The 25,648-nt window shown below is 40.2% G+C and overlaps 2 protein-coding genes across 6 annotated transcripts in view; one reads left to right on the forward strand and one right to left on the reverse strand.

Moving 5' to 3' along the window:
* Positions 1-2,659: 2,659 nt before the first annotated feature.
* LOC148901428 (protein NSUN7) lies at positions 2,660-20,942 on the forward strand. Its single transcript, XM_089023603.1, has 10 exons — positions 2,660-2,793; positions 3,365-3,517; positions 4,255-4,438; positions 6,291-6,522; positions 7,648-7,791; positions 7,876-7,977; positions 10,710-10,845; positions 11,489-11,633; positions 16,856-17,057; positions 18,516-20,942. Exons 1-10 carry the CDS (start codon positions 2,678-2,680, stop codon positions 18,842-18,844), a joined length of 1,743 nt encoding a protein of 580 aa, XP_088879729.1. The 5' UTR covers positions 2,660-2,677; the 3' UTR covers positions 18,845-20,942.
* Positions 20,943-21,085: 143 nt separating this feature from the next.
* Positions 21,086-25,648, reverse strand: part of LOC148901429 (amyloid beta precursor protein binding family B member 2-like) — a 37,995-nt gene continuing 33,432 nt past the window's right edge. For 3 of the 5 annotated variants that reach the window (XM_089023569.1, XM_089023593.1, XM_089023561.1), the window contains 4 exons: positions 24,014-24,094; positions 23,788-23,904; positions 22,286-22,476; positions 21,086-22,129 (listed from right to left, as the gene is read on the reverse strand). In XM_089023569.1, coding sequence (XP_088879695.1) covers positions 21,953-22,129; positions 22,286-22,476; positions 23,788-23,904; positions 24,014-24,094 — 566 coding nt within the window. In that variant the 3' untranslated portion in view covers positions 21,086-21,952. The remainder of the gene's footprint in view (positions 22,130-22,285; positions 22,477-23,787; positions 23,905-24,013; positions 24,095-25,648) is intronic. The other 2 variants (XM_089023586.1, XM_089023577.1) reach the window with 1 other exon arrangement.

The raw sequence follows: 25,648 nt of genomic DNA on the forward strand, positions 1-25,648 counted from the left end.
AAACTCTACAATAAAATACTGCATCGTAGTTTATTTTCACCGACCTCACAGTTTAAAACAGTCCGTCAATATGATGTTAGAAGCGAAGACCAAATGCTTCTATGACAGATTTCCCTTTATTTTGGCAATTATGATGGTTGAGTGGATTCAAGATTGTCGCATCAGAACTTAATACAGACTTTCGCAATACAAGGTAAAACAAAGAAAAAACATGTTCTGAATCAAATGAAAGAGATTTTTGTGTTGTACGTTTTAGACATGATTTGAAGGAATGATTCATTGAGTCCTTTCGTAAATTATAATTGGCAAAAGTTCCTTTTTAGATAACTTGTTCATGCCTAGTTGTGAGTGTGATGACCATTGTTCTGGATGTTGTTGTCACGGTTTGAAAGGTGGTGATGGCGGGTGCGGATCCCAAAAAGCAGGCAGGAGGGAGCAGGAGGTTGTTTGACAAATTGTATTAAAATAAAGGTCAGCAGGAACAAAATGTAAAACATCAAAATCGTCTGAACAGAAAAATACAAAGTATCAAAAGAAGACCAAAAGTAAAAGTCCGCCAAGGTTAAACAAACACATGCACAGCATACACATGCATGCGATTGCAGACAAAGCAGCAAACAATAAACCGACACCGGATTGTCGTGCCGGGTGTCCTTTTAAGTGTCAGTGATTAAACGACCAGCACCTGCAAGGCTGCAGGCAGGGCTGACGTCGCTACCCGTTGGTCGCCAATCTGATCGGGACGACCAGCACCTGTGCAGGTGCAGGCGGGGCCGACAGCGCCCCCCGTTGGTCGCCAACCAGATCATGACAGTTGTTAAATAATGCATTCCTCACTATGACTTTTAGCCCCTATCTCTTCAAACGCTTTCAAGAAAAAAGGTACTCTGCTGTTGAGGGTATTTCCTGCCGACTGTGATTGCAATCACCTTTAGCGCCCCCTCAGACCTACCACTTTTAGGACCCTTCTAGACGACATGTTTCACATCAAAAGAGGAACTGTTATCTCAAGTATCTGTCTTGCTACAATCACAAAGCTTAGACCAAAGAGAATGGTGTGTAGTGGTGGTCTCGTCTTACCTCACCAATCGCAACTCTTTCCAGCCACACCGAGTCAGATGACATGTTCATTTCTTTGTTTCCAGAATTTGCACAGCGGCGTAACTCCGGGCTTCATTATCACATTGTTTCTATACTCATGACTGTATAATCTGAAACTCTCAGGTGCAAAAAATCGATTCGTAAACTGCAGAAAAGAAAAGAAAAAATCATTTGAAGGTGCTGTTCATCCTCTCCAGCCTGTATTTATAGAACCAACATGCTCATTGTAATAAATTAACAAACACGTGGAGGAAGAGTAAGGCTGACCCACTCCCCCAACATTATGCTTCAATTGAATTTCCTGAAACTTTGACAGTGGCTAGTATGATAAAGAATGATGCAAGTATTTACAGGCACATGTGGCCACTCCTAACATAGTTTGGATTGGATTGGATTGGATTGGATTTGCCTTTATCAGTCTCGCAGTGGAGAAATTTACATTTCACAGCAGCAAAGTTATGAAAGAAATGAAAGTAGAAAAAGCAAAAAAAAAATTGTCTAAAATTTCAAGCAAGTGTATGAAAGGACAAAAATAAACACAACAATTAAGATATACTTGTGATAGACTTTGATAATAATGCAAAATGTCTTCAGACAATTTGGTGTCATTTTTCTGAGTCACAAAAAAAATGGCCTTTGAACAAAAATAGACTTGACAACTGCATTGTGGCCCTCAATTAAAAAAACTGGACGGACATTACAGTAGGATGACACGTTCTTCAAATAAAAGCATGTTATAATTCTCAACCCAGAAAAAAAACACGATCAAACTGACTGAAATGACCCATCTTGGTTTTGTTTCGTATCTGAGGTTACCAAACACGGCCAACGTGCTTAATGGTCACTTTCACATGAGCGGGATGTTGTTGTCCAGCAACGTAATCACTTTCCCACAGCCAGAGATTTCAACTCGGTGAAGGCCAAGTGGTATTGGATGGACAAAGAAGGTCCTTATTTTTCTTTTATTGCTTGTTGCTTTGGATAAATGCATTGGGAGATTTTTCTTTAATGTACAATCTATGACTGTGCAATGGATTACATAAATTGTCTGTCAACTTGCATCGATTCTCTGTTATGTTTATAAATCAAAGTCGTGAATTCTGACATCGTATTAGCTAAATCGTGAGGCTACAGTAGACTACTGTCTGCTTGTAATCCAGAGGTCACAATTTCAAGTGTGACATTGTAACTTGTTCACACAGTCACGCTCAGCTGAGCGCAAAGTACTGATATGGAAAAGTACAAGGCCCTGCAAACTTTTGTGATAAATTGTTGACACACACAGTAGATGGAAAGATATTTTCCATTGAAATTCATCCTTTTATGGATTCAATACTTCATGGATGGTGAGTATGGGACCATCTTGCCAGTTGTGCTCCCGTTTCTTGGGAAATGCATACACACAGTGAAATTCACTGTTATGATCCCACGTTTGGTGAGTTTAAGCTTGTAGCATATACAAACACGATATTGTACCCCTAATGGGGCCAGAAGTCTTCAGACATAGTCATGCTTTATTCATTTCTTCCCCTCAGCAAATCACTGTGTTGCTTTTGTCCTCCAGCCAGATGATCAAATGAGCCTTTTTGCTGTCATGCTCTATGACTTCAAGGACAGGAAGTTTTTCCCGCAAGACCACACAATGAAGGAATCTATACGGGAAGTCAGAGATGTACAGAAGTATCTTTTCAGGTAGGAAAAGAATACTTATATCTTACACCGGTGTAAATTTTGTGCGGTGTTCACACATATACTAAAGAGAAGCGTGTTAGCCCCGGGCGCAGCCCCACTTGCATTCTCACGGCAATTTCTGCGGCTGTGCAATACGGTAGGATTAACACGGAAATAAAACATGCTCGTGCGTAAAGCATATTTCATTTTCCTCGCCTTGTTTGTATCGCAAACCATGATTGATACTTCTCCCGACAAATCAATGCAGTAGTCTATCAGACACCGTAAAAGGATGAGAGGGAGAGAGAACAGAAAGATAGTGGAAGGACAACAGTGCACGAAATACCGGTGCTGCACCAGAGTAAAAGTTGCCGTGTGAACACCCCTTTAGTCAAATACGCACTGACCTTGACATTCATGCCTATAGACAACTAACAAGCCTTTATTTTTACCCAAAATTGCAACCTTTGCATTTTGAAAATACATATCATCTCGACAACTTTACAATCTCGATTTGACTTCAATTATGTGTTCCATAAGAAAAAAAAAAAACAAAACAAACAGCCGACTCTATACTGTATGTTGCTTTCAGGTTCAAGACAAAGTTGGAGGCCTCACTGGCCCGATATAGAATCAAACATGACCTTTCATCTCTTGACTGTATTCTGCCCGAGAGTGTGAAGGTGAAAAAGGAAAGATCCAACAGGCTGCCACTCTACACATGGGTCAACACACTGAGGGGGAGGTCAGCACACACATGCGGCAAACAAGCCTACGATACAATTACACGCTGATGCACATACACTGAGAAAATGAGTAGTTGTGCACTATGTAACTCCCCTTTTGCTACTGCATGCAGACTTGGTACTGCTTCCTTATATTTTACAGCCTAGCTGACACTCAAACTGTGTGTGTATGTGTGTGCATGGTGGGTGCATGTGCTTGTTTTACGATATACAACCGTGTCTTCTGGACAGGGCCGATTCACTCAGGTGTAAATCGTGCCACTGAGGCCAGATTCAATCAGCAATTACCCACATTCCGCTCTGGGATCAGAAAGGTCATACATACCTGGGATCTGTGCGTGTGTGTGTGTGTGTGTGTGTGTGTGTGTGTGTGTGTGTGTGTGTGTGTGTAGTCTTTTTAAAAGGCCATTTCGATTGTCATGAGCTCTCTTTCTCTCTCTCTCTCTCTCTCTCTCTCTCTCTCTCTCTCTCTCTCTCTCTCTCTCTCTCTCTCTCTCTCTCTCTCTCTCTCTCTCTATATATATATCTATATATATATATATATATATATATATATATAAAATATATATATATATATATATATATATATATATATATATATATATATATATATATATAAATATAAAGGGCTATATATATATATATATATATATAGAGAATATCTTGTAAAAAGTTTCTCTATTCTGGAATCACCCATGCAGTATATTTTCTCTTTCCACCTATTCTTTTCTCCCAGATTGGATGAGGTCCAAAGTGTGCTGACGGATACAGGCCTCTCCCAAGTAAATTCCGTCAGTCAGTTGAAGGAGCAGACTTTCTGCCAGGATGCCGACTGTGAGGATTTGCTGGTGTTCCCTGCTCAAATGAAATCTAGGCTGGATTCCACCAAACTGCTTCACAACCGCAAACTCGTCATGCAGGTTCAATCTTCGCACGACACACATACACACTGATACACACACACGCACGCACGCACGCACGCACGCACACACACACACACACACACACACACACACACACACACACACACACACACACACACACACACACACACACACACACACACACACACACACACAAGACTGGCACCAGTGTCCTGTGATATTTATAGCTTATGTCTCAAACTGATTACAAAGCGGCGTGCTATCCCTCATGCCAACCAAGATGAGTTTGCCCAGAAACGACTGTAATATTTCACATCACTTCCTCACATCATAGCATACTTCAATTTGAGACATAACAAATCTGCTGTCACAAGCTTGTGCTTCACGACAATACAGTTGGTTCATTCCCAGCATTTATCAATTTCTTAACTCAGAAAAAATATTCATCGCAAACCCCTTGTTGATATTTGTTCTGTGCTCATTATCTTCTTTCTCATAACTTTTTATGCCACTTGAGGATTAAAAAAGTCGAACATGAACATGACACAACAGAAATGACACCATCAAGCTAATTTCTCCGACCCAGGGTGGATTTTTCATTTTGGTTTCAGTTTTTGACTTAACCCCGTTACTCAAAACTGACATGGATATAATTTGTTTCCTTTATTTACTCTATATATAGCTAAGGTTATTGTTGATGAGTGAGCATAGCAATTGCCACAGGTAATGTTTACCCCTGACTGTACACTTAACAACAACCATCTTACTGTATTCCAGTGACGTGCAGTCAGTGGAGGCAGGTGAGGCAGTGCCTCACCTGTCATCATGGAAAGCTGTCATGGAAATATCAAATGAAAAAGTAAATTAAACAGTTAGATGTATTTAGTGATTTGTACTTTAAAGTTCTTGTCCATTTAACTTCACCGTTTTAGGATTTTTTTCAAAATCGCTGAATTTTCACATTTACCGTTCAAATACTAAGTAGAGACGAGCAGTGACGTCATTGATGACGTCAATGCCTCACCAGCCATGAACCTCACCGCACGTCACTGCTGTATTCTAAAGGTTTATCCTGCAATATTTTTGGAATACATGCTTTTCAAGTCTTTGTGTATCTATGCCAAACCAATCAAAATACAGATATGTGATATTGTGAATAAACCATAGAAAGTGTGCAGTTAGATTAGATTCGATGAGCCTTTATTTGTCTCCCAGTGGAAAAAAAATCACAGCAGCAAAAACAAAATACAGGAGCTGCCGTAAAGGCAGCCAAAAAATAACAAATACTGAAGGTAAAATTGGGTCAAACAATTTACACAATGTTTTTTTTGACAAAAAAAAAATAACAAAATAGAGAATTACTTTCCCAAAACTGTTTGTGATGCGGCCAAAAAGCAGGCTGTGTTGAAAAAGAATTACCAGTCAATTCAGCCAGGATCCAAGAAGAAGAACTTTCCATTTTATTTATTTCAAGTGGAAGCAACTTACCAGGAAAACACTTGTCAGGGCTGCAATTGGCCATTCGTAACAATTTGTGTATTACAAAATTAAGCATCACACAATGACATCACACAGGAGCAGTTTTGGATGTGCACATTTCTCCCCATCCAAAATAAAATACATAATAAGTTAATTTGTGTCATTTGGCATGGTGCCAAAGTTGATGCCAAAATTGTCCTCCAATTCTCAAAGTCTCGCTTGACAGTAATTTCATCTGTGCTGTATGTCATGCATATTAGCATATTTGACAATAAAGCTGACTTTGACATTTTGACTTTGACTTTTCTCTGATTCGTCACAATTACAGTTATGTGTTTCATATTTTCAATCCTATGCCTGCAAATCCGTTTTCTCGCTCATGTGTCCGTGGTTCTCTGTTTTATTGCAGGACAAGTCTTGCTGCCTAGCCCCAAAGGTGGCGATATCCTTTCTACCAGATGACGGGGATGTGCTCCTTGTGGGTGCTTTCTCCAGCCTTACTGTCTCCCACGCAGCCTCATTGATTAAGGAGAAACGTAAAGCCAATGACAACAAACCCAGTGTCCTTGCTTGTATCGGCAGTCTTCCAGATGCTCAGAGGGAAGCGATGCAGCAAGTCATCATCCAAATGGGCTGCAAGAGTAGGCATGACAATCGACATCTTGCAAGGAGTTGGCGGCTAATTTTTAATTTTGCCTGATCAAATTGTTCTCACCAACAGAATCTTAATTTTGAGACTTGCTTTGCCTCGTTATTCCAATGCTCGTAGAATCTATCTGTATTTATTGAGTGCTTTCACAACAGCCACCGCTGTGCAAAAGCACTTGTAGCATTAAAATAATAAAACGTTGAGTCCATTCAGATCATTCTTGAACTCTGTGGACTTTCATTGTACACTTACTGACAAAATGAGAACAATTTAATTTAAAGACTTAAAATACATATTTTCCGAGTTCGAAATATTTGTAATAACGTTGTTATAAGCACATTTTTATTTTTATACCTGCTGTGTCACTGTGCAACAAATATTAAATGGAAACAAACAATCAGACTTATCTCACACAAATTGAGTCTGAAGAAACGAAGCACAATTTAACGAATTGAAAAAACATCCTAATCATTTGCCTTCTGTAAATATTACATGTTGGTAGTCAATATACATGTACTGTGTATTTTAAAATATTGCTTTGTTTTGTCATGCAATTTTGATTGTAATATACAAAATATTTTTAAATGTAATTGTTTTAGCCTTTAATATCTGAATTTACTAACAACACAAATAGCAGGAAAATTGTGTGTTACCTCTGCCAAATGTCATGTTTATGTCAAATATTGCAGCACAAGAGCCAACAAGTGTGAAATTGGTCAAGCCCACCCGTTTTTGTTTTTTTTGGTACTGAAAGAACGTCTGTTGGTTAGTGAAGTCTGCTTCTCTGATCATCTTAGGGAAGCCATGGACCACATAAAGCCAGGTTTTCTTTTGATTTCATTTCTCCAGAGTGTGCGGGAATTGGACATATTTGTACATTCTGTGTCACTGCATTTCAAATTTGGGGCAGCATTCCTGAAAACAATGGAGGAAAAGCAGAATCAAAATGGTCTTTGTTGTAGGTGGTATGGCATGACTTCTTCTTGTGACATGCCCTACATAAAACAAAATAATGCAATGCGTTTAGCAGAATTGATCCTGGGTGTTAGAGATGCATTGATCGGCTTCCACACAACTCCTACACTTTTAGTAAATGAGTCTGTTCTCTGTTGCTTAGATGTGGAGCTGATAAACGAGGCGTTCCAGTCTCTCACCAGTGGTGACAAGCGTCTTGCCAAAGTCCGTCTCATCCTGTTGACTCCCAACTGCTCTCTGTCTGCAGTCAGCAATCCGCTCGAGTTCATACTGCAAGAGAACAGAGGTACGTTTGAGCGTGCAGGTGTGTTATTGGCAAACCAGATGACGCTGAAACGAAAAAGCAATTATGTGCATTTGTTCTATTCAGATGCCAGCTTGCTCCAGGACTTATCCCAGGGTTCTCTGCCTCAGAGCAAGCTGGAAGCTCTGATAGCACAGCAAAGGGAAGATATTGATCATGCATTGAAGTGTGAGTGTCGTAAAACGCTCGTTATCCTGCTGAGACACACACACTGACATAATGGCAGCACACGCATGAGATCTGTGAGGATCCTTGCTCACCTCTCTGACTGAGTGCCTAATTATCTAATCTCGTGCTAATAGAGCAACCATATGCTGTCCCCGGGAGATTGTCTGTCCTTAATTAAATATGCTAATGTTGGTCTGTTCGCATGTTTCACAGGAACTGGCCATTACGTAGTCTCATGCCAACAACAGAGCTGTATCCAAAAACTGCCGCTTTGTGTAAGGTTTGGTTGTCGGGCATTTTTATCTCAGAGTTTATTCAGCTTTCACGCAGCAAAGGAAATCAAAATAGACTTGGGGTAATATTTCATTCATGATCTTCTGATTCATGAAGAAGCGGGAATTCCGTCAGTGACGGGCTCCCCTTTTGCTGCTGAATGATGAAAACTTGGAAACACTAAACACAGACGGAAGCAAGTTTTCATCCATGAACCGAATTATCGCTTACTCACCTGGTGCGTTACCTTTGTCAATACCGGTATAATAATAACAATAATAAAAATAATAATAATAATAATAATAATAATAATAATAATAATAATAATAATAATAATAATAATAATAATAATAATAATACAATTAATAATAATAACATGAATATTAATGAATTAATAATAATTAACAATAATACATTTTATTTATAAGTGCCTTTCAATGCTTTCAAGGACATTTTACAATCACCAAACAATCTTATAAATAAAACCACAGATAAAATTATAAAGATAAATTAGAGAGAAAACTACACAGATTTTAAATAGGTGGCACAGTGTATCGTTTTGCTGACGACTGACAGAAACGGGAGTGACTAGTTGTTTTGAACGTAGGGTCTCCTCGTCCTTCAACCGGAAGAAAAAAAAGACCCTTGACCATCGCTATTTCATTGGATGACTTGTGGTTGCATTAGCTGTCAAATCATGGTTCCCATTCTCCAAGCCTGCTTATTTTTGAGGTTATTCTTGCCAGTAAAAGAAGTGGGCAGTGTTGTCTACTGCCCTTTCTGTCTCACAAGACGCAACAAGACTGTCCTGTATTGTTTTTACTTTAGCAAACAGTGTAGTTAATGTAATCAGGAAAAGCAGTGAAAATAATGATGATGGAGTGACGGACTGGTGGGTCAATGGCAAATGACAAATGATGTACCAGTAGGACTTCTCTGATATGCCCACCACTGCTGCTAACCTTGCAAACCATTATTTTCTGACGTTACTAAAAAATGTAGACAAACTGCAATTTAGCGAGAACAGATCAAATAACATAAAGTGATTGTCCGTGTTGGTGTGAAATACTGATAGACCAGCAACATTTATTATTACGCCCACCTCTAGATGCTATCCTTCAAAGCACATCACTCTGCAATGTTTTCGCCAACCCCAAAAAAAACAAAGTTAAATTAACTGTTTATCGCTATTTTGCCACACCTTGTTTTCAGGAATTATTGTCAGGCGTGTGTAATGTTTTCAATAATAAAGCAGGTGGGGATTTTTGCTTTTACGGCAATGAAAGCAGCTGTTCTCATCCTGCTGCCATCAATCGGCCCAGCCCGACATTTCTGCGTGTGCTGATATTTTTTTTAATGGGATTGTTAATTAGTGCTCAGTGTTTATTGAATGACTCAGTCCAGTTGAGTCAGTGGTCTCATTTCAGTGTTTTGTGCTCAAACATCTTTCTGAACACCAATGCCCAAATGTTTCCATTGCGCATTTGAGGTTCGCAAAAACTTTCAAATATGGAAAATGGAATCAGAAACACAATCAGAATCATTTTTATTGGCCAAGTATGTAGAACGCACAAGGAATTTGTCACCGGTAGTACAGGCTGCATCATCATAAACAAGGACATGACAAATAACTATGGAAGACCATTCCGTAATGTAAATGTAACTCAATGACAGTTATGAGACAAATTACAAAGTATCGAGCAGAGCTAACATAATCACTGGTAGAATAAAATACGATAACGGCTGTACAGTTGGTGCAGAAAATCATTGAAACATTATAAAGTGACCGGTACCAATATTTGTAATAGAACAGGTGTGCAATTATGCAGATATCCTTGAGGGCTTCAAAATGGTTGCAAAAAAAGGAGTATAAGTTAAAGAACTTACATAGTTGGTGGAGCCATTTTTACATTCACATTTTTCCTCCCTAAATGAATTGTGTTTAAATATTTAGAAGAATTATTGCCTCCCTAAAATGAGAAGAATTCTTCACAATTGATCAAAATCGCTTCACCCAGAGTACATGAGGCAGCGTAAAATTTGAACGAGTCAGTTATCCATTCTTCCGATTTGTAATCCGCATATCCTCAGGAGGTTCTCAGAGAGTGCTGGAGACTACCAGCAGTGTGAGTAGGTTATATGTTCATGAAATGAAAGTTGGTCTTTGGAATTGTTCAGAGTACAATTTGCAGCTTGAGTGAAATTTACTCTCAATATTTGTCTCGCCTTCTTGGGCAAGTGTGGCCAATTTCAGACTGACAGCATATATAGTATTTTTCAAAGTATAATTTAATTTAAAATTATTGCTCTAGAAAGACATTTTCACTCTGTGAGAATTACTGGGTATGATGACAAATAATATACTAGTTTCGCTAAATGGAGGCTTTGGTCTTCAACCTCACATCCATCCGTTGGGCTAAGGTGCCAAACTAATATACACCGCTGTTGTATTTTTGGAGTTCCTCAAGTTTTGGCGGTTGTTTACACAACCTGCTCGTCACACCCAGAGGAGAATGAAGAGGTGGTGACCAGAGCCATCGAGAGGGCCAGTGTGATGCAGCAGCAGGAATGGCGGCTACAAAAAAACGAGTTGAGGTCAGTCGCAGTTCGCAAGCAGAATCTCTGCATGTGTTGCCACCACTCTCCTTCCGCTCTGCTGTCAAGCTGCTGAGGTTTTTCTCTCCCTGCAGGTAGACTTCTGTTAAAAAATTTAACACCTCCTACTTGAACTTCATGCTTTTTGAATGCTATGAAGAAGGAGGAGTACACATCTCCAGTCAAGTTTACAAGTAATAAGCAAACTAACTGAGTAGTGAAGTTAACCTACTAGAAGGCGTTTTGTGACTACGTGTCGACTTGTTTGTAACTAGTACAGCAGACACAATAGTTTATTTAAAAATTGTAATTGAATTATAGTAGGCCAAAAGTGTCAGTGGTTATTTGAAAAAGGGACGTCACAGTCATTCAAAGAGTGCACTGAATTTTCTTGCTGATGGTGATAAAGATCATGCACCTTAAGATGATATCAAGGATATCGACTCGATGCTCAGAACACCTTCAATTCCACCGTCTATTTAAAACAACCTCAATGTGTCTATTCAGTCATAAGTGTTGGTAGTCAGGATTTCTTTTGAGAATTTGTTTTCAAGCATTTTGGTCAGTGTCATGTTAGTGTTGTATAAAACTCCCACTTTCAACATTTAACTACTCCTCCTGTCTTTGTGTTTACTTCCTCAAGACGAAGCCAAGCCTTTTATAATCCTCCGGACCGTGCAGAAGGCCGTGAAAGGCAAAGTGAAAACAACTCCTTCTTCTGGGTTGAACCCTCTGAGCTGAGTAATGGCTGCTTCATTGCTGTTCTCATCAGAGAGGTGAATGTGAAGGTAAAAGGTCCTTTACAACACAATGAGAATGAATGCATGCAGGTCCCTCTATAGTGGAAACATATTAATAAAAGAGTCAAATTAAATAGATTAAAAATACAACATTTATAGAACATATTAGATGTTTAGTATAAAAGTGTGAAATGTCTGTATTTTCTGACGGGCAACCGTGCCACGCCTAGTGATCGAATCCAGACTTTGTGCCAATTAATGGCCTCAAATTGACCTTTGAATGAAGGAGGAATTAGCAATAACCCACCATGTAAATGTGCATATATGAAAGAGGGTGGAGTCAATGCAAAAGCAGCGGGAATAATTTTATTGAACCTAGGCAACGAATTAATCTTTTCATAGTTTTTACACAAGTGCGACGATAAAATTAACTTTTTCCCAAGTGACGCAAAATACAGATCGTGAATAAAAAAGATTAATGTGAAAGAATGACAGTGAATTAGTTAAGCGAGCCCACAAATGGTGCAGAAACGCATGCACACAAACAATATAACAGTACTCACAGGCATGTATTCTTTATCTTCCTAAGAAAAAAAACAACCAATGTGACTGCAGCTTCCTTAGTTGGAAACACTTCTTTGAGGGGTGGGGCAACGTGGGCATCACGGAGTCAGCACAATGTGTGTCTGAACAGATCAACAGCATTCCTTTTCATTTTAAGATGACAAGTCATTTGGAGAGATGAGTGTTTTGAGTTACTGTACAAGCGTGGTCACGAAATGAATTCAAGTCAGGGCATTAATCAATATTTTATGGGATGGAGATAAGTGTTCAACCAGGAGTCTGAAATAGTCCCAGAACAGTCTGCGTTTTCAACACAATGTCAAAAGTTCCACTGAAACATGCATGTTGGTCTCCTGCAGGTATGTCTGAAGAGTGCAAAAAAAATGCATATTTTTCCAGATCTGAATGTGTTTTGCTGTGGGCATGAAGAGGGCATCATTTGTCATTCTGAGGTTAAATTCAGTTTTTCAAGTCCAATCAGAGAGAAGAGGTGGATGTGTGAAGGTGGGTGATTTTTGCTGAGGCGGGAGGGGGGGAAAATGCATCACGTATCCTGGGATTGGAGGAGGTAATGAGACAAGTGGGAGTGAGGAAGGCTGAAGCATGTCTTTGAGTTGATAGTTTGAGACATTCATGCGGGCTGTTGTAAAGAGTGCTGTGATTCATAATGAGTTTCAGAGTCAAATGAAGCTTTCATTTGATTAACACCACTAACTGACTTTATTGATACTCTTAATGCTTCATAAAGTCGCTGTCAACAATCCTGTTTAAGACACAATCCATTTCTGCCTATACACTTTTTATTAGGAGATGACTGAGTGCACGCTGGGCAGCATTATTTTGTTTTGATGCTTATCGGCAGAAAAATCTCAACACCTCAGACCCACCTCAGACCGTACTTGTGTTTAGATGGCAGTCCTTTTTTTGTCTTCCATTGCGTCTGCAAAAAGTCAGGGCCTGAATGAAACTATTTGGATCCTAAACCGTTGCCATTTTGACAAGAGGTGTTGTTCAGATTTGCATTTGCTTGTTTGTATTCAAACGTTGGAGCAAATATGGATACTGTACAGCAGGGGTCAGGAACCTTTTTGACTAAGAGCCATAAAAGTAAAATATTTAGAAATGTTTTTCAGGGAGAGCCACACGCACGCGCGCGCACATACAAATGCTCGCGTGCACGCGCACACACACACGCGCACGCGCGGCTACTTTTCAACAAAATATTATTTAAAATAACTTTGTGATAGTACTCACCGTTAACATGGATGGTTTTCCGTTCCTCGTGTTTGGTAAAAATCCAGGAAAACGATCGGAATTAAATTCAATTTGCCAGAGGCGAAGTTACTGCTAGCTAGCCTGCACACGGCTCATAAGCTTCCACACTTGCTATCTGCAATCTACTTCTCGCAGAAGTATGTCGATGCTAACGTTAACATGGGGCTTGTTAAAATGTCACTGACATTCGACTGTTTCATCGATGGTATTGTTTCATTGCAAATTAGAATCAGAACATTTTCTCTCCTCTAATGCTCCGGTGCATTCACGCTGAAGTGCACAAGTTGGGCTCATTTAAAGGGGCGTTTACCTATTTCAACATGACGGCCACTGTCATCCAATCAACATGGCGCTTTCGGCCATTCTAGGTCAGTGTCATCCAATCAAAATTGCGCTTTCCGCCAACTGCAGCCCCAACGGGAAATGAACGACGAAAAAAACGACAATATGTATTATAATATGTAATATTTATCGGCGAGCCATATGCAATCATCAAAAGAGCCATATATGGCTCGCGAGCCATAGGTTCCCGACCCCTGCTGTACAGCAATAAATAAAATAATTTAATTCTTATTTGGGGGATAATAGAACCACCTTGCCCCATGAACGTTGAAGCCTTGTCAAATCAACAGTAAAGGAAAACTTTCATCAGAAAAAATAGTTACTTGTATTTCTTAAATGATATGGGTCTGGAGTTATTTGAGCTTGAAATGAGTGCGGCTGTCCAAAATACAATGCAATACATACATATTGGTTTATATAGCGCTTTAACAACAGTTGAAGCTGGAACAAAGCGCGAACATGGAAAAAAAGGAGGTGCTGCCCCCTTATAGAAGGTAAAAAAAACCCATTGCCAGAGGCCTGGCCAGCGCTTTATCGGCACCCAAGCAAGAAAAACACAAAACCTGAACTAATTCGGGAATGGCGCTCTACGTCATATTTTGAATTCCCAAATAAATTTGCAGAATTGAATGGTAGTGAATGAGTCGATATATTATTTAGGGTATTTCATTTATTTTCCCCTACAAGCGAGAGAAGTGTAGTAGTAGCTGGCTGAAACATAATATATGCTCATTAAAAATACAGTGGTCTCAAAAATGGTTTGATCCACTCAATCTTCACCACCTCTTTGTGCTGTGAGCCAAGCACCAGGAGTGAGCAGTCTTTCAGTTACATGGAGGAGATTGAGTTGCCACCACTTTATCCAAATTAAGGCCATTTGGCAATTGTCTCCACTTCTACCTCTCACTGTCAACACGTTATCATTACCAAACCTCATTTTTGCTTTATTTAACCATAGATGACTGTTTATGTTATTCGGTAGGCAGTAGTTGGCTGTATTTTTTTTTTGTATTATTATTGTTTACCAAGCTTGGAAATGTTACACTTTAATAAACATGTGACCCTTCCCTTCCTAATCTGCAACACACATTTATTCTTCCTCATGGGTAAATGCACTTTGGCTTCTGTAGGCTGCTTTACCCCACTGGCTTCCACTGTAGCACAATCTCCCTCTGGGCCGTCCATCACGTTTTATTCCTCCATAGGTAGGAATGAAAAGATAATCAAACCGTTGCAGGGGTGCCTCCTACAGAGGAGCCCCCCACACCCACACACCTGCAATAAAGGCAGCTAATCAAAAGTCATTGTGGCCCTCTGAAAAATGCCATTAAAAACAGCAATTATCGAAATGTTTGACTGCTGTCTGGCTTAGGTGTGCTGTCATGGATGCGCACGTTTAAATTCTTTATTGGCCTTCCATGCAGAAACATTCGGGAACATTAAAGACAATGAGATTTTCTTGAGAATGTGGAGCGGATCTTAACCTAAAGCTGTCTCCGAACGGTGTGAATTTCCTTGTTTTTCCCCCTTAGTTAGTTCCTCCGTAATTTGCACCGGAACATTCTACATTTTACGTTCGGGGTGAGCTCAGGCCGTGCTTGGAGGAAGTGAGCGATTTATTGAGGATAGTGGGTGGAGATGGAGAGGGAAGAGAAATTGATGGGGGTGAGGAGGGAGAAGAAAGTAAGACGAAGGAGAGCATCTTCTGAATAATTCAATGTTCCCCATCTGAATGAGTTAACGTCAATGAAATTAAGGACAGCTAACACGGTGGTACTTCTGAAACCTGCTTTACCTGCGCGATTTCAGTTACAAGGTCACACCTCCACATATATGCATACGGTATGTCGCATGCTCGTGCGTGTTGGAAGCAAACAGAGCGTTACCCACGTTTCCAACATCTTGCAGACACTCTGCATGTTTGCGTGTCAGCTCAAGCACTTAAAAATAAAAAGGAGCGAGTCTCTGTGGTGCAGGCGGTGAATTATTCAAGTGTTGAGGGAAGCGCTGTGGGCAGCTGATGAGACTGCAGGTGACCCTGCAGACAGCAGCAAGGACATGGCGCCATACACCTCCCACTGCTGCCATTTTGGGGAGGATCTCTTTTGAAACTGGATGTTTTGTGTGACACTTCCGCGCTTCTTTTGGTTTCAAATGCTACTTGAAACTGTTTCAAGATATTGTCAAACAAAATCATTCTCCCTGGATACATTACCTCGTGTGATGAATAAATATCAATAATCAATATTGTCACCATCCGAGCGGTATTAATTGCACAATGTTAATTATTTAGTGTCTGTTAGAGTGGCTGAAAACTACAATTGCAACAAGAAACCTCCTTTGTGATACAAATAAAAGTTTGCTTTGTTTCCAGGAATTGTTTACGTTTTTTGTGTGTGTGTGAGCATGTTATTCCTTGCTCATGGTTCAACAATTGACTCTTTCTTTGCCTCCCGCTGTCTCTCTCTCTCTCTGTGTGTCTCTCTCTCTCTGTGTCTCTCTCTCAGTCACTCTGTCTTTCTCTGTCTCTCTCTGTCTGTCTCTCTCTCTCTCTCTCTCTCTCTCTCTCTCTCTCTCTCTCTCTCTCTCTCTCTCTCTCTCTCTCTCTCTCTCTCTCTCTCTCTCTCTCTCTCTCTCTCTTTCTCTCTCTTATTTATTTATTTTTTAATGTCAAATTGTTAGTTGAAATTCAGTTTGAAAAGCCATCAAAATGTTGTATCCATGGCAAGTGTGTCAAAAGAAAACCACAGCGGAGGGCCTCTTACTAACACCATTGGTGCTCGCAAGACATTTGAGAATTTATAATTCACCAGAAAAATAATTTAACACTCTACAAATATCAATCTATAACTGTGCAACATTTTGTAACTATTGAGGCAGTATAAAATACAATTTGCATTTTGAGGCACGGCAATTCGGATCAAGTTAAAATTATAAATAACTTACACCTATGACAACAGCTCCAAAACAATTTGCTGAATTTTTTTTTGTTTACGTTACAATGGCTGGGACAAAAGTAACCAATGGCAACCAAATTGATCGATTTTAATTGTTCAATATCTTTTTCTTGACATTTTTATTTTGAATAGTCTTCACAACACAAGCATGAGGCAAGAGAGCCATCGCAGTCTGCGCAGGCCAAGGTGTATGCCGACTGCAAACCTGAGCGTATCAGGCCAAAGCAGCCAACCAGAAAGAAGCAACGAGGACAAACCATCAGGCCAACCAAAGTGACCTTCGCTAAGCTAGCCAAGCCCCAAATCTCTGAAAAAATGCATCAGGTACCCCAGGGTAAGATTTGTGATCATACTTACCTGTTAATTTATTGAGGGTACCCACAGTTAGTGAGTGCTCTCCTGATATGTTTAGACTCCTTTCTCTGCCTTCGACGCTTGTTGGTATTAGTTTAGCCCTATTCTGGAGGGTTCTGATAACTCCTAGTTTGTGTTGTAAAGGGTGGTTAGAATCGAAAAGTAAGTATTGGTCAGTGTGCGTAGCCAATACTTACTTTTCGATAACATCGCAGGGATAATACGAGTGGGCCTCAATCGGCAGTACATATGCACCTAAAAGCCAGCAACCACTTATTTGACGACAATCAGGGTAAAATCTTAGCGAAAGAACATAGATGGTTTGAAAGGAGAGTAAAAGAAGACATGTTCATAAAACAGCTGAATCCTTTAAACCGATATGGTGGGGTGAGGTTCAATTTGGATCGTTCGTACAACAGCCTACTTAGGCAAAATAGGATTAGTAATACTGATTAGGTGATACTGGTGGAAGTGGGGCATTCAGGCCAGTCGTTAGTCAGAACGATAGGAATAATCAATGGAGTGGCAGGGAGCAGATATATATATATATATATATATAGGGCCTAAACTACCAGTAAGACTTTAGTTTGCTGACGAAGTTTCTTGGATATGAAGCGAAACGTCCGACACCTTCAAAGAAGTACAGATGACGGCTGAAGTACCCTTTCATCGTTGCTGTGTTAATAATTAAGCAATCACATTCAAACCCATGTTAAATGGGAGTCCTCTTAACTGCCAACATTTCAAGCGCTTCTGCTTTACCCCCAATAAATTTTGCCCGTTTTAGAAGAGTTTGACTTTTTCCCAGTGTGTTGTCCAGAGTGTTTTGCCCATTTTTGAAAGCAAGGTTATACTTTTTGGATACAGTTTCAAAAGATATGTGAGGGACAACACATTACAGCTAACTGTCAAAAGAATACTTGACTTTTAATGAAGCATGGTTGTGGCAGAACAAGGCTTATTCAGCTGGCACTGAGTCATGGGCGAGGGAACTATGAACATTTCAAAGTAGCAGTCAGCGACAGGTCAGAACCTTCAGGTTTCTGCTCGAGGAAAAAAAATGTCGGGAAAAGATTACTGGAATTTATGTGTACGCCGTCAATCAGGGGTACCTGAAATGATGGCAACTTTGTGTTGGCGACCATTTCACATGACTGAGCTTTCTTTTTCTTTCTTTCTTTCTTTCTTTCTTTCTTTCTTTCTTTCTTTCTTTCTCTTTCTTTCTCTTTCTTTCTCTCTCTCTCTCTCTCTCTCTCTCTCTCTCTCTCTCTCTCTCTCTCTCTCTTTCTTTCTTTCTTTCTTTCTTCCTCTCTCTCATTCTATTCCCCCATTTATGCATCTATTTAACTGATACCATTTTTTTAGAATGAATTAATTTTTTTGACAAAAATGATCAGCCTTTTCTTGATTCATCATTTTTTTTCTTTTTGTTTTCCAGGAACTCCCCCCAAACCGCGCTCGCAGTCGTCACAGAATCTCATTTCTGACACCCACTGTTATCGAGAAAAGTCCAGCTCAGGTGCCCCACCACCTGAAAAGAATTCTAAAACGCACATCATCACCCCCGTTTTCAACACTGGGACTTCCACTCGCCTTCTGCGTCCGGCGCCTCCTCTTGTCAGCCCTGCGACATCGGCCGTCCGTCCACGGAGAATCCATCAGTTGGAGTTGAAACCCGCCATTATCATCTTGCCTCCTCAGCCACCACATCCTCACTCTCTACGCCACATGTGGAGGACCTTGGCACTGACTTTACCCTCCCCTTGAGTGATTTTTTTCCAAAAGTGTAATGTACTGCTTGTTACATTGTTCCTGATTTCATATTAAACTTTATGAAACCGTAAATTGGTGTTAAACACAATACACTATATGTATACAGAACCCTGCACACCACTAGTGCAAATTTTGGCGGTTTCTACCCAAACCCCACAACCCCACCCTAATTGATTGCCACATGTGGGAATAGTAATGGAGGGAAGGTGAGGTCCTATGAGGCTGGAGTTAAGTGGAGCCAGGTCGTTCTAGAACCTTTGAGAGAAAAGTGTTATATGTCCTTCTTTTGTACAAAGTGCTGCAGGGTTTGCCTTGGTTTGTGGATCTTATAGGAAAAAAAAATCATTTATTAACCCTGTGTGGGCTGTGGATGGATGGATTTTTTTACCACTTAATTTTCCCAATGGTGTCAAATTTTAGATCTATTTGAGATACTGTATATTGTTTACCCAAAACTGTACTTTTTGGCTCCGTTGTGGCCATTTGGGACTAATTTAAACCCATCCTTGTTATTTACCGGATTGGGTAAAATGGGTTTGAATCTGACTTCGAGACGCAACACCTTTGAGTTGTTAATGTTTTCTGCCAGATCACATCATGTATCACAAGGGGAAAGGAAGCAATTTCATCGTACATGAATTTCCAAAAAGTATCACTAAACAACTTGTACAGTACAGCGTGTTCCGATGCTTAAGCCTTTCATGCACCAATAATAACTTGTAACCCAATAACATGATAGGCTTCCCACTACAGAAACCCTGAAAGGGTTAATCAACTAAGCAATATCCAATGTCAAAAGAATTCTCAAAATGCACATAAAAAAGAAGAGGATGCAGCTCCTTTTTCTTTTGGCAATGCTTTTTTTTAATTTTCACAACAGATAACATTTACATTGTTGATGTGTGATGACGGAAACTGAAATGATTTACAGCATGGTGACCCTTCCTTGGTTTTGTCTAGGTTTGGATAGCATTCACAAGTATGTGAATTGAGTGTAGGTGCTGGCACGCTGGCCCTTTCTGAGCGGTGACCTCACAATGTGTGCAAGCTGATTGAGCATATCTTTAATATCTCCAGGTCCATGTCATCAGTCGTATTCTCTTTATGAATGGTTGATGTTATCTACTATATATTTTAAGTCACTAGCAGTACTGCTACCACACAGGTGTCAACTGTGCACACTCTGACATCTGCATGCCAATAGTGCTACTACTAACATTTTCAAATTCTAGTTACTTATATGACAATTCTACTAATTGGCCAGTCACTCTAGGAGTATAAATTTGGCATACTAGTAGGACAACTGCGAAAAATTATTTGCTATTTAAGGCCATTCCCTGTTGAAGTTTACTGTCAAACTAAACTACAAACAAAGGCAATCCCAAGTGTATTCAAAACAACCACATAACTTTGCCTTACTTTTACTGAGCTGAATGCGAAGAAACAGCATCAACGAGCTCATAGCTCATATCTACGTGGTGGTGTTGCAACGCTTGAAGCAATGGATATTTGAACACAAATGGGGCAGTATTCTTTATCCTTTGTGTGCAGATAGCCAATATTACTGCATGAGTGAGTCACTTACAGTAGTTGTAAAACCATTCTTCATCTGTGCATGAATCTACTCCAGCACACACATGACCCTCGTGAGGATAAGTGGTTTGTGTAATGGATTGATGGAGGGATTTTACTCCTCTAGAGGCCGATTTGCAATGCACAGCTCAACTCCACTTTCTATCCATCACGAGGATCCCAGCTGTCATCGGACAGTAAGCAGGGAACACCCTGAACTGGTTGCCAGCCAAACGCAGGGCACATAGAGACCAACAACCGTTCACGCTCAAATTCACACCAAGGGACAATAAACAGCGATCAATCAACCGACCGTGCATGTTTTTGGAATGCGGGAGCAAACCGGAGAACCCAGAGAAAACCCACGCAGGCATGGGGCGAACATGCAAACTCTACCATATCGTGAAATTCACTTGGAATTTCATGATGTTATTATGAGATATTTGAGTGTTTTGAGTTAAGAGCATGGTCACAATTAAACTTGTACCTCAAGGCACCACTGTCAAGTAAATGATCTGCCCTCTTTTGAGCCCATATAAAGTTTTGTGTGTCTTCGTGAAGATTCCTGAGGAAGTAGTGACATTTCAACTGCTTTCAACTCAATATATGGAGAATTTTTTCAGTCATTCCTGTGAAACAACAATGAACACGTTGAGAGGCCGGTAGCCACGGCGATATTTTTTATTTTCTTGTGCCTATGTTCATCCACTTACGCTCACATGTAGAGGACTTGTGCTGACAGCATCTACTTGATGTGTTTCCACCACTTGTGAATGCTTTGAATCGCATCGACATAAAACCATCAACCGTTGTATTAAGTTCATCCTGTCTACTTAATATCTAATTTAAAACAGATTCTTTACTTACAGACAGTATATTGTAGGTGTTCAAATACCTGACAGAGTGACTCTGACGAAGGCGGAAGTATACGCCGAAACATGTCAGGTATTTGAACACCTGCAATACACTGTCTGTAAGTAAATAATCTGTTTTAAATTAATACAACCATCAAGGTAACATGCATAATCAAAAACCCATGTCACTCATCACTTACTCTTTTGTGCCTGAAATGATTCTCTTCCTCCACAAATTCTATTGACAGTACTTGATTATTCCAATCAATTCACCCAATCATCTTCGAGGGTGATTTCTAATACTTTTCCTGCATACAGCATAAGTGCGCAGGTGCAGTGAGGGGAAGGGTATCCGCTAAAATACACCACGAGGCTTTGGTGATGCCCCCCTTCACTCAGTTCCTGATTGAGTGCGAGTGTATAAAGCCATTTCATGAATCACCTCTGAGCAGCATTGTGACAGGAGAGACCCCAAAAGACAAATCAGCGAGCAAGTCAAAGTTGAATCAGCTCTTCACTTAAAAATACATTTCATCAGCTGGCACACTTGACCTGTTTTTTTTTTCTTTGAGAACGGTGTTTGTTAACATATATGCACATCACTGGTTAGCATGGCAGCGGAGGTGTGTTGTTTGGGTTGGGGGTTTGGTGGTGATGCTGTGCTCACTAGTGAGGGTCATTGCTGAGGGAGTTCTGATGGCTGTTTCTTGGCTTTCAGAGTGTCTATCAAAGACTGGACGCCGCGCTTCACGCTGGTGCTGACTCGACGGCTCACCGAGTCGGCGGCAGGCGAAGACGAGGAGCCGGCCCGTTGCGAGGGAGGCCGCGCCACCAGACACTTCTGATACCGCAACTGAAACCGGAGCAGTCATTTGAACACTTAGTTGATATCCATATAGTACACATATGCTATTTGTACTCCGAATATAAGATATCCACACTACTGTCAAGGTTTCTTGTTCTTTTTTTTCTATCAAGTAATCAGTCAAAAACATGAATAAGATCTTACCACACATGCTGCCTGCACCGCTTCAGAGACACATCCAGCATTGGGGTCGCACCAGAACACATGGCATTGGAAGTGTTGGTTTCCTGTGTCCATGATGAAGGCAAACGTGTGAATGTCCCGCCCGACTCCCATGAAGGATAGAAAACGGACTCGACACTCCACCAACGCTTCCTCCTCCTCCTCCTCCTCCTGCACAGCAAGTCATGAAGATAATTATACTTCAATGTCTTCTGTGTATCATTGAGACATGACCTATCTAATAGAAAGATTGACCCAATCCAATTCATTTTCTAATCCATTTATCCTCACAAGGGTCGCAGGTGTACGGGAGCTTATCATAGCGAGTCGGTGGGCTACACCCTTGCCAGCCAACTAACTGCAAGGCACATGGAGAGCAAGCATTCGCACTCACTATTGTGAGTGTGAATGCACACATTCAGATGTCACAATTTAAAGGTTACAGTTGCCATTCATGTTTTTGGACATGAGGAAATCGTTGTATCTGGAGAAAACCCACCGGAAGGCCCGGAGCCTGAATCGAACTATGCGCCTCTGCAATGCGTTAGGGACGTGCTAAACAGTTACTTACTGTGCCGCCAAGAGAAAGATGTTGAACCAACTTCAACTGATGATTGATTTTCTAAATTAATCTTGGACTGAGCCACCGAAAAATTGCTTAGATTGATACACAACTCAACATTACACAGGTCTATATACAAGTACTACATTAACATGTCATTCAGCATGACCTCTCACAGTCACTCAAATCAACATCAATACACTCTCGCACACACTACTAAAACACTCCCACACAATCAGAAACACTCATACTTAGACAGGACTGAAATGCTCTCACGTTCACTTCTGATTTTTTTTCCATTCACACATTACAGAATCATACATTATAGCGAAATCTTGAAATCGTCATTTTCGTACTGTCAAAGTCAGGGATCGGGAACCTATGGCTCGCGAGCCCTATATGGCTCTTTTGATGATTACATCTGGCTCGCAGATAAAACTAAATACATATTTTTGCTTTTTCGCTGTTCATTTCCCTATTAGGCTGCAGTTGGCTGAAAGCGCAATTTGATTGGATGATACTGACATAGCTTGGCTGAAATTGCAATTTCATTGGATGATACTGGCCTAGCTTGGCTGAAAGCGCAATTTGATTGGATGATACTGACTTTCGTGCAATTGATGTCGAAATCGGTAAACGCCCCCTTTTGAATAAGCAGACGAGTAAAAAAAAAAGAAGACGAGTATCGTACACTTCAGGTTTCGCAGAAGGATTCGCCTTTGTCGAGAGAAAAAGTTCTGCCGTGATTCTAATTTGCAATGAAACAATATCATCAATGAAACAGTCGAATGTGAGTGGCATTTTGACAAGCCCCATGCTAACGTTAGCATCAGTATACTCTGCGAGATATAGCAGAACGCAAGCGTGCAAGCTAATGAGCAAAATCACAGCTGAACATAATACTGTATAAATCCTAAATAAACCTTTTCTTTGATCACAGCCAGAGTGGTGTCAGCAATGCTGAGAATCACAGGTGTCCAGTGCTCTTTGCCTGTGGAGGACACCAGGCTCTCAATGGCTCCGTTGATGATGTCCATACCTGGAGAGAGAATACACACAGAGGAGCTTGAAACAGGAGGCGACGGCGGAAGGGATTTATTTCAAGTCAGAAAGGGAGTCTTGGGTTTTATGAGCGGGATCGTTTGTACCTATGGGCCGATTCACTGATGTCACCCCCAGATAGAACACGTGGAACTTCTGCACCAGTTCAGTCTTTGGCATTGGAAATTCTGCACAGCAGAAACCAAACATAAAACACAAATTTTCATGAACAACAAATAATGACATTTAATAGAACCCCTAATGCTGCAATAATTGCTGCAAAACGGAGAAATAAAGAGGCTTGTGAATATTGCGGGCGCTGCCGGCTTGATTAGGGCGAGATGTTTTGGGGGTGGAATTCCTGCTGGGTTTGTTTATGTAGAGGCTTGCAGGCAGAACAGATTGCTCAAAGATGGCGGATCACCTGCATTAGAATCTACATTGGGAAGGGAGTTCAAGTCAATTCATATTCTGCCCACGGGACCTTGTTCTTTGCGGATGAAGTTAGGAGTTGTATACAGCTGCACTACATTTTATAAAAAGGTGTTTATTGTATACCAATGCAGTTACACATAATTCTCTCCATTTTATTTTTAATGGAATAAACCTGTTCACATATTGCCCATTCTTCATAACGAGCTTTAGGCAATTTCGCACCACCGGCATCTTAATATGCGCATTTCAGAGCCTAGAAATTTATCGACACCAACTTTTTGATGGCTATGGATGAATTATGGCAAATCAATCTGGGATGTCTTTTACTTGGAGTCATCACATCAGAGTACGCTCATCCAGAGTTCTTCAAATCATTTCTATCAGCATTTTCTTGAAAACATTACTTGGATGGAGTTTTATTCACACTTGAAAGGCCAGGGAGGACAAACAGAGGATAGAGCGAGGTCATAATCCTGATATCAGCAGCATTCCCAATCTCAGCTACCCCTTTGAGAGACACACATTTTCTGCAGGGTTTTTTCAGTTCAGGGTCGGAAGGCGCTGGAGCCCATCCAAACTGACATTGGACAAAAGACAGATTGGCTTTTGGATTGGTTGCAAATCAATTATAAGGCTCATATAGAGATTATCATTCATACGAACACTATCACTAAGGGCAACAGAATCCACACCATCAGAGATTTTGGATGACCGACGGTATAAAGTTAATGCCCACATATTATAGTCTTACAATTTAGAATGTAACTTTTTTTACGTTAAGGGTTTAACTTCTTACATTTGTCCTTGAGAGTTTTGAAAGGCACTTATAAATGAAATGTATTATTATTATATTATTATTTGTTTTTTTAATGATATTCAAAAGACAATCCTTTGCAGTGTGCCTTTGTGATTTACTATTAAAGTTGTTGTTTTTTCCTTGTTTTTTACACTTACATTTTACTTTAGGATGTTACAAACTAACACTGGCTGCACAGTTTTAATTATATTAGTTTTAAATAAAATAATATTATATTATATTATTATATATTTAATTATAATTTAAAATTGTATGATGTTTTAAGTTGAAACGTTTTAAGGCTTATTTAGTAGACAATTGTGTTTTATGGGGACCCGGGAACGGATTATTCTCCTTTTAATGGTATGTTATGGCAAATAAATGATTGGAAGATGAACTTTTTGCCTTAGACATACTTTCTGGGAACCAATAAAGTTTGTAATATGAGGTATCACTGTACTTGATTTTCTCCACAATATGTTTTTCAAAATAATAATTCAAATACTGGATA

The sequence above is a fragment of the Hippocampus bargibanti genome, linkage group LG02 (assembly GCF_051943395.1).
Source record: "Hippocampus bargibanti isolate YZ-2025 linkage group LG02, ASM5194339v1, whole genome shotgun sequence".
Taxonomy (NCBI): domain Eukaryota; kingdom Metazoa; phylum Chordata; class Actinopteri; order Syngnathiformes; family Syngnathidae; genus Hippocampus; species Hippocampus bargibanti.

Coding starts and splice junctions, on each gene's coding strand:
- LOC148901428 (XM_089023603.1), top strand. CDS start 2,678: ATGAGCCTTTTTGCTGTCATGCTCTATGACTTCAAGGACAGGAAGTTT. Junction 7,792..7,875: donor CATACTGCAAGAGAACAGAG/GTACGTTTGAGC, acceptor TGTTCTATTCAG/ATGCCAGCTTGCTCCAGGAC. Junction 17,058..18,515: donor AATGCATCAGGTACCCCAGG/GTAAGATTTGTG, acceptor TTTGTTTTCCAG/GAACTCCCCCCAAACCGCGC.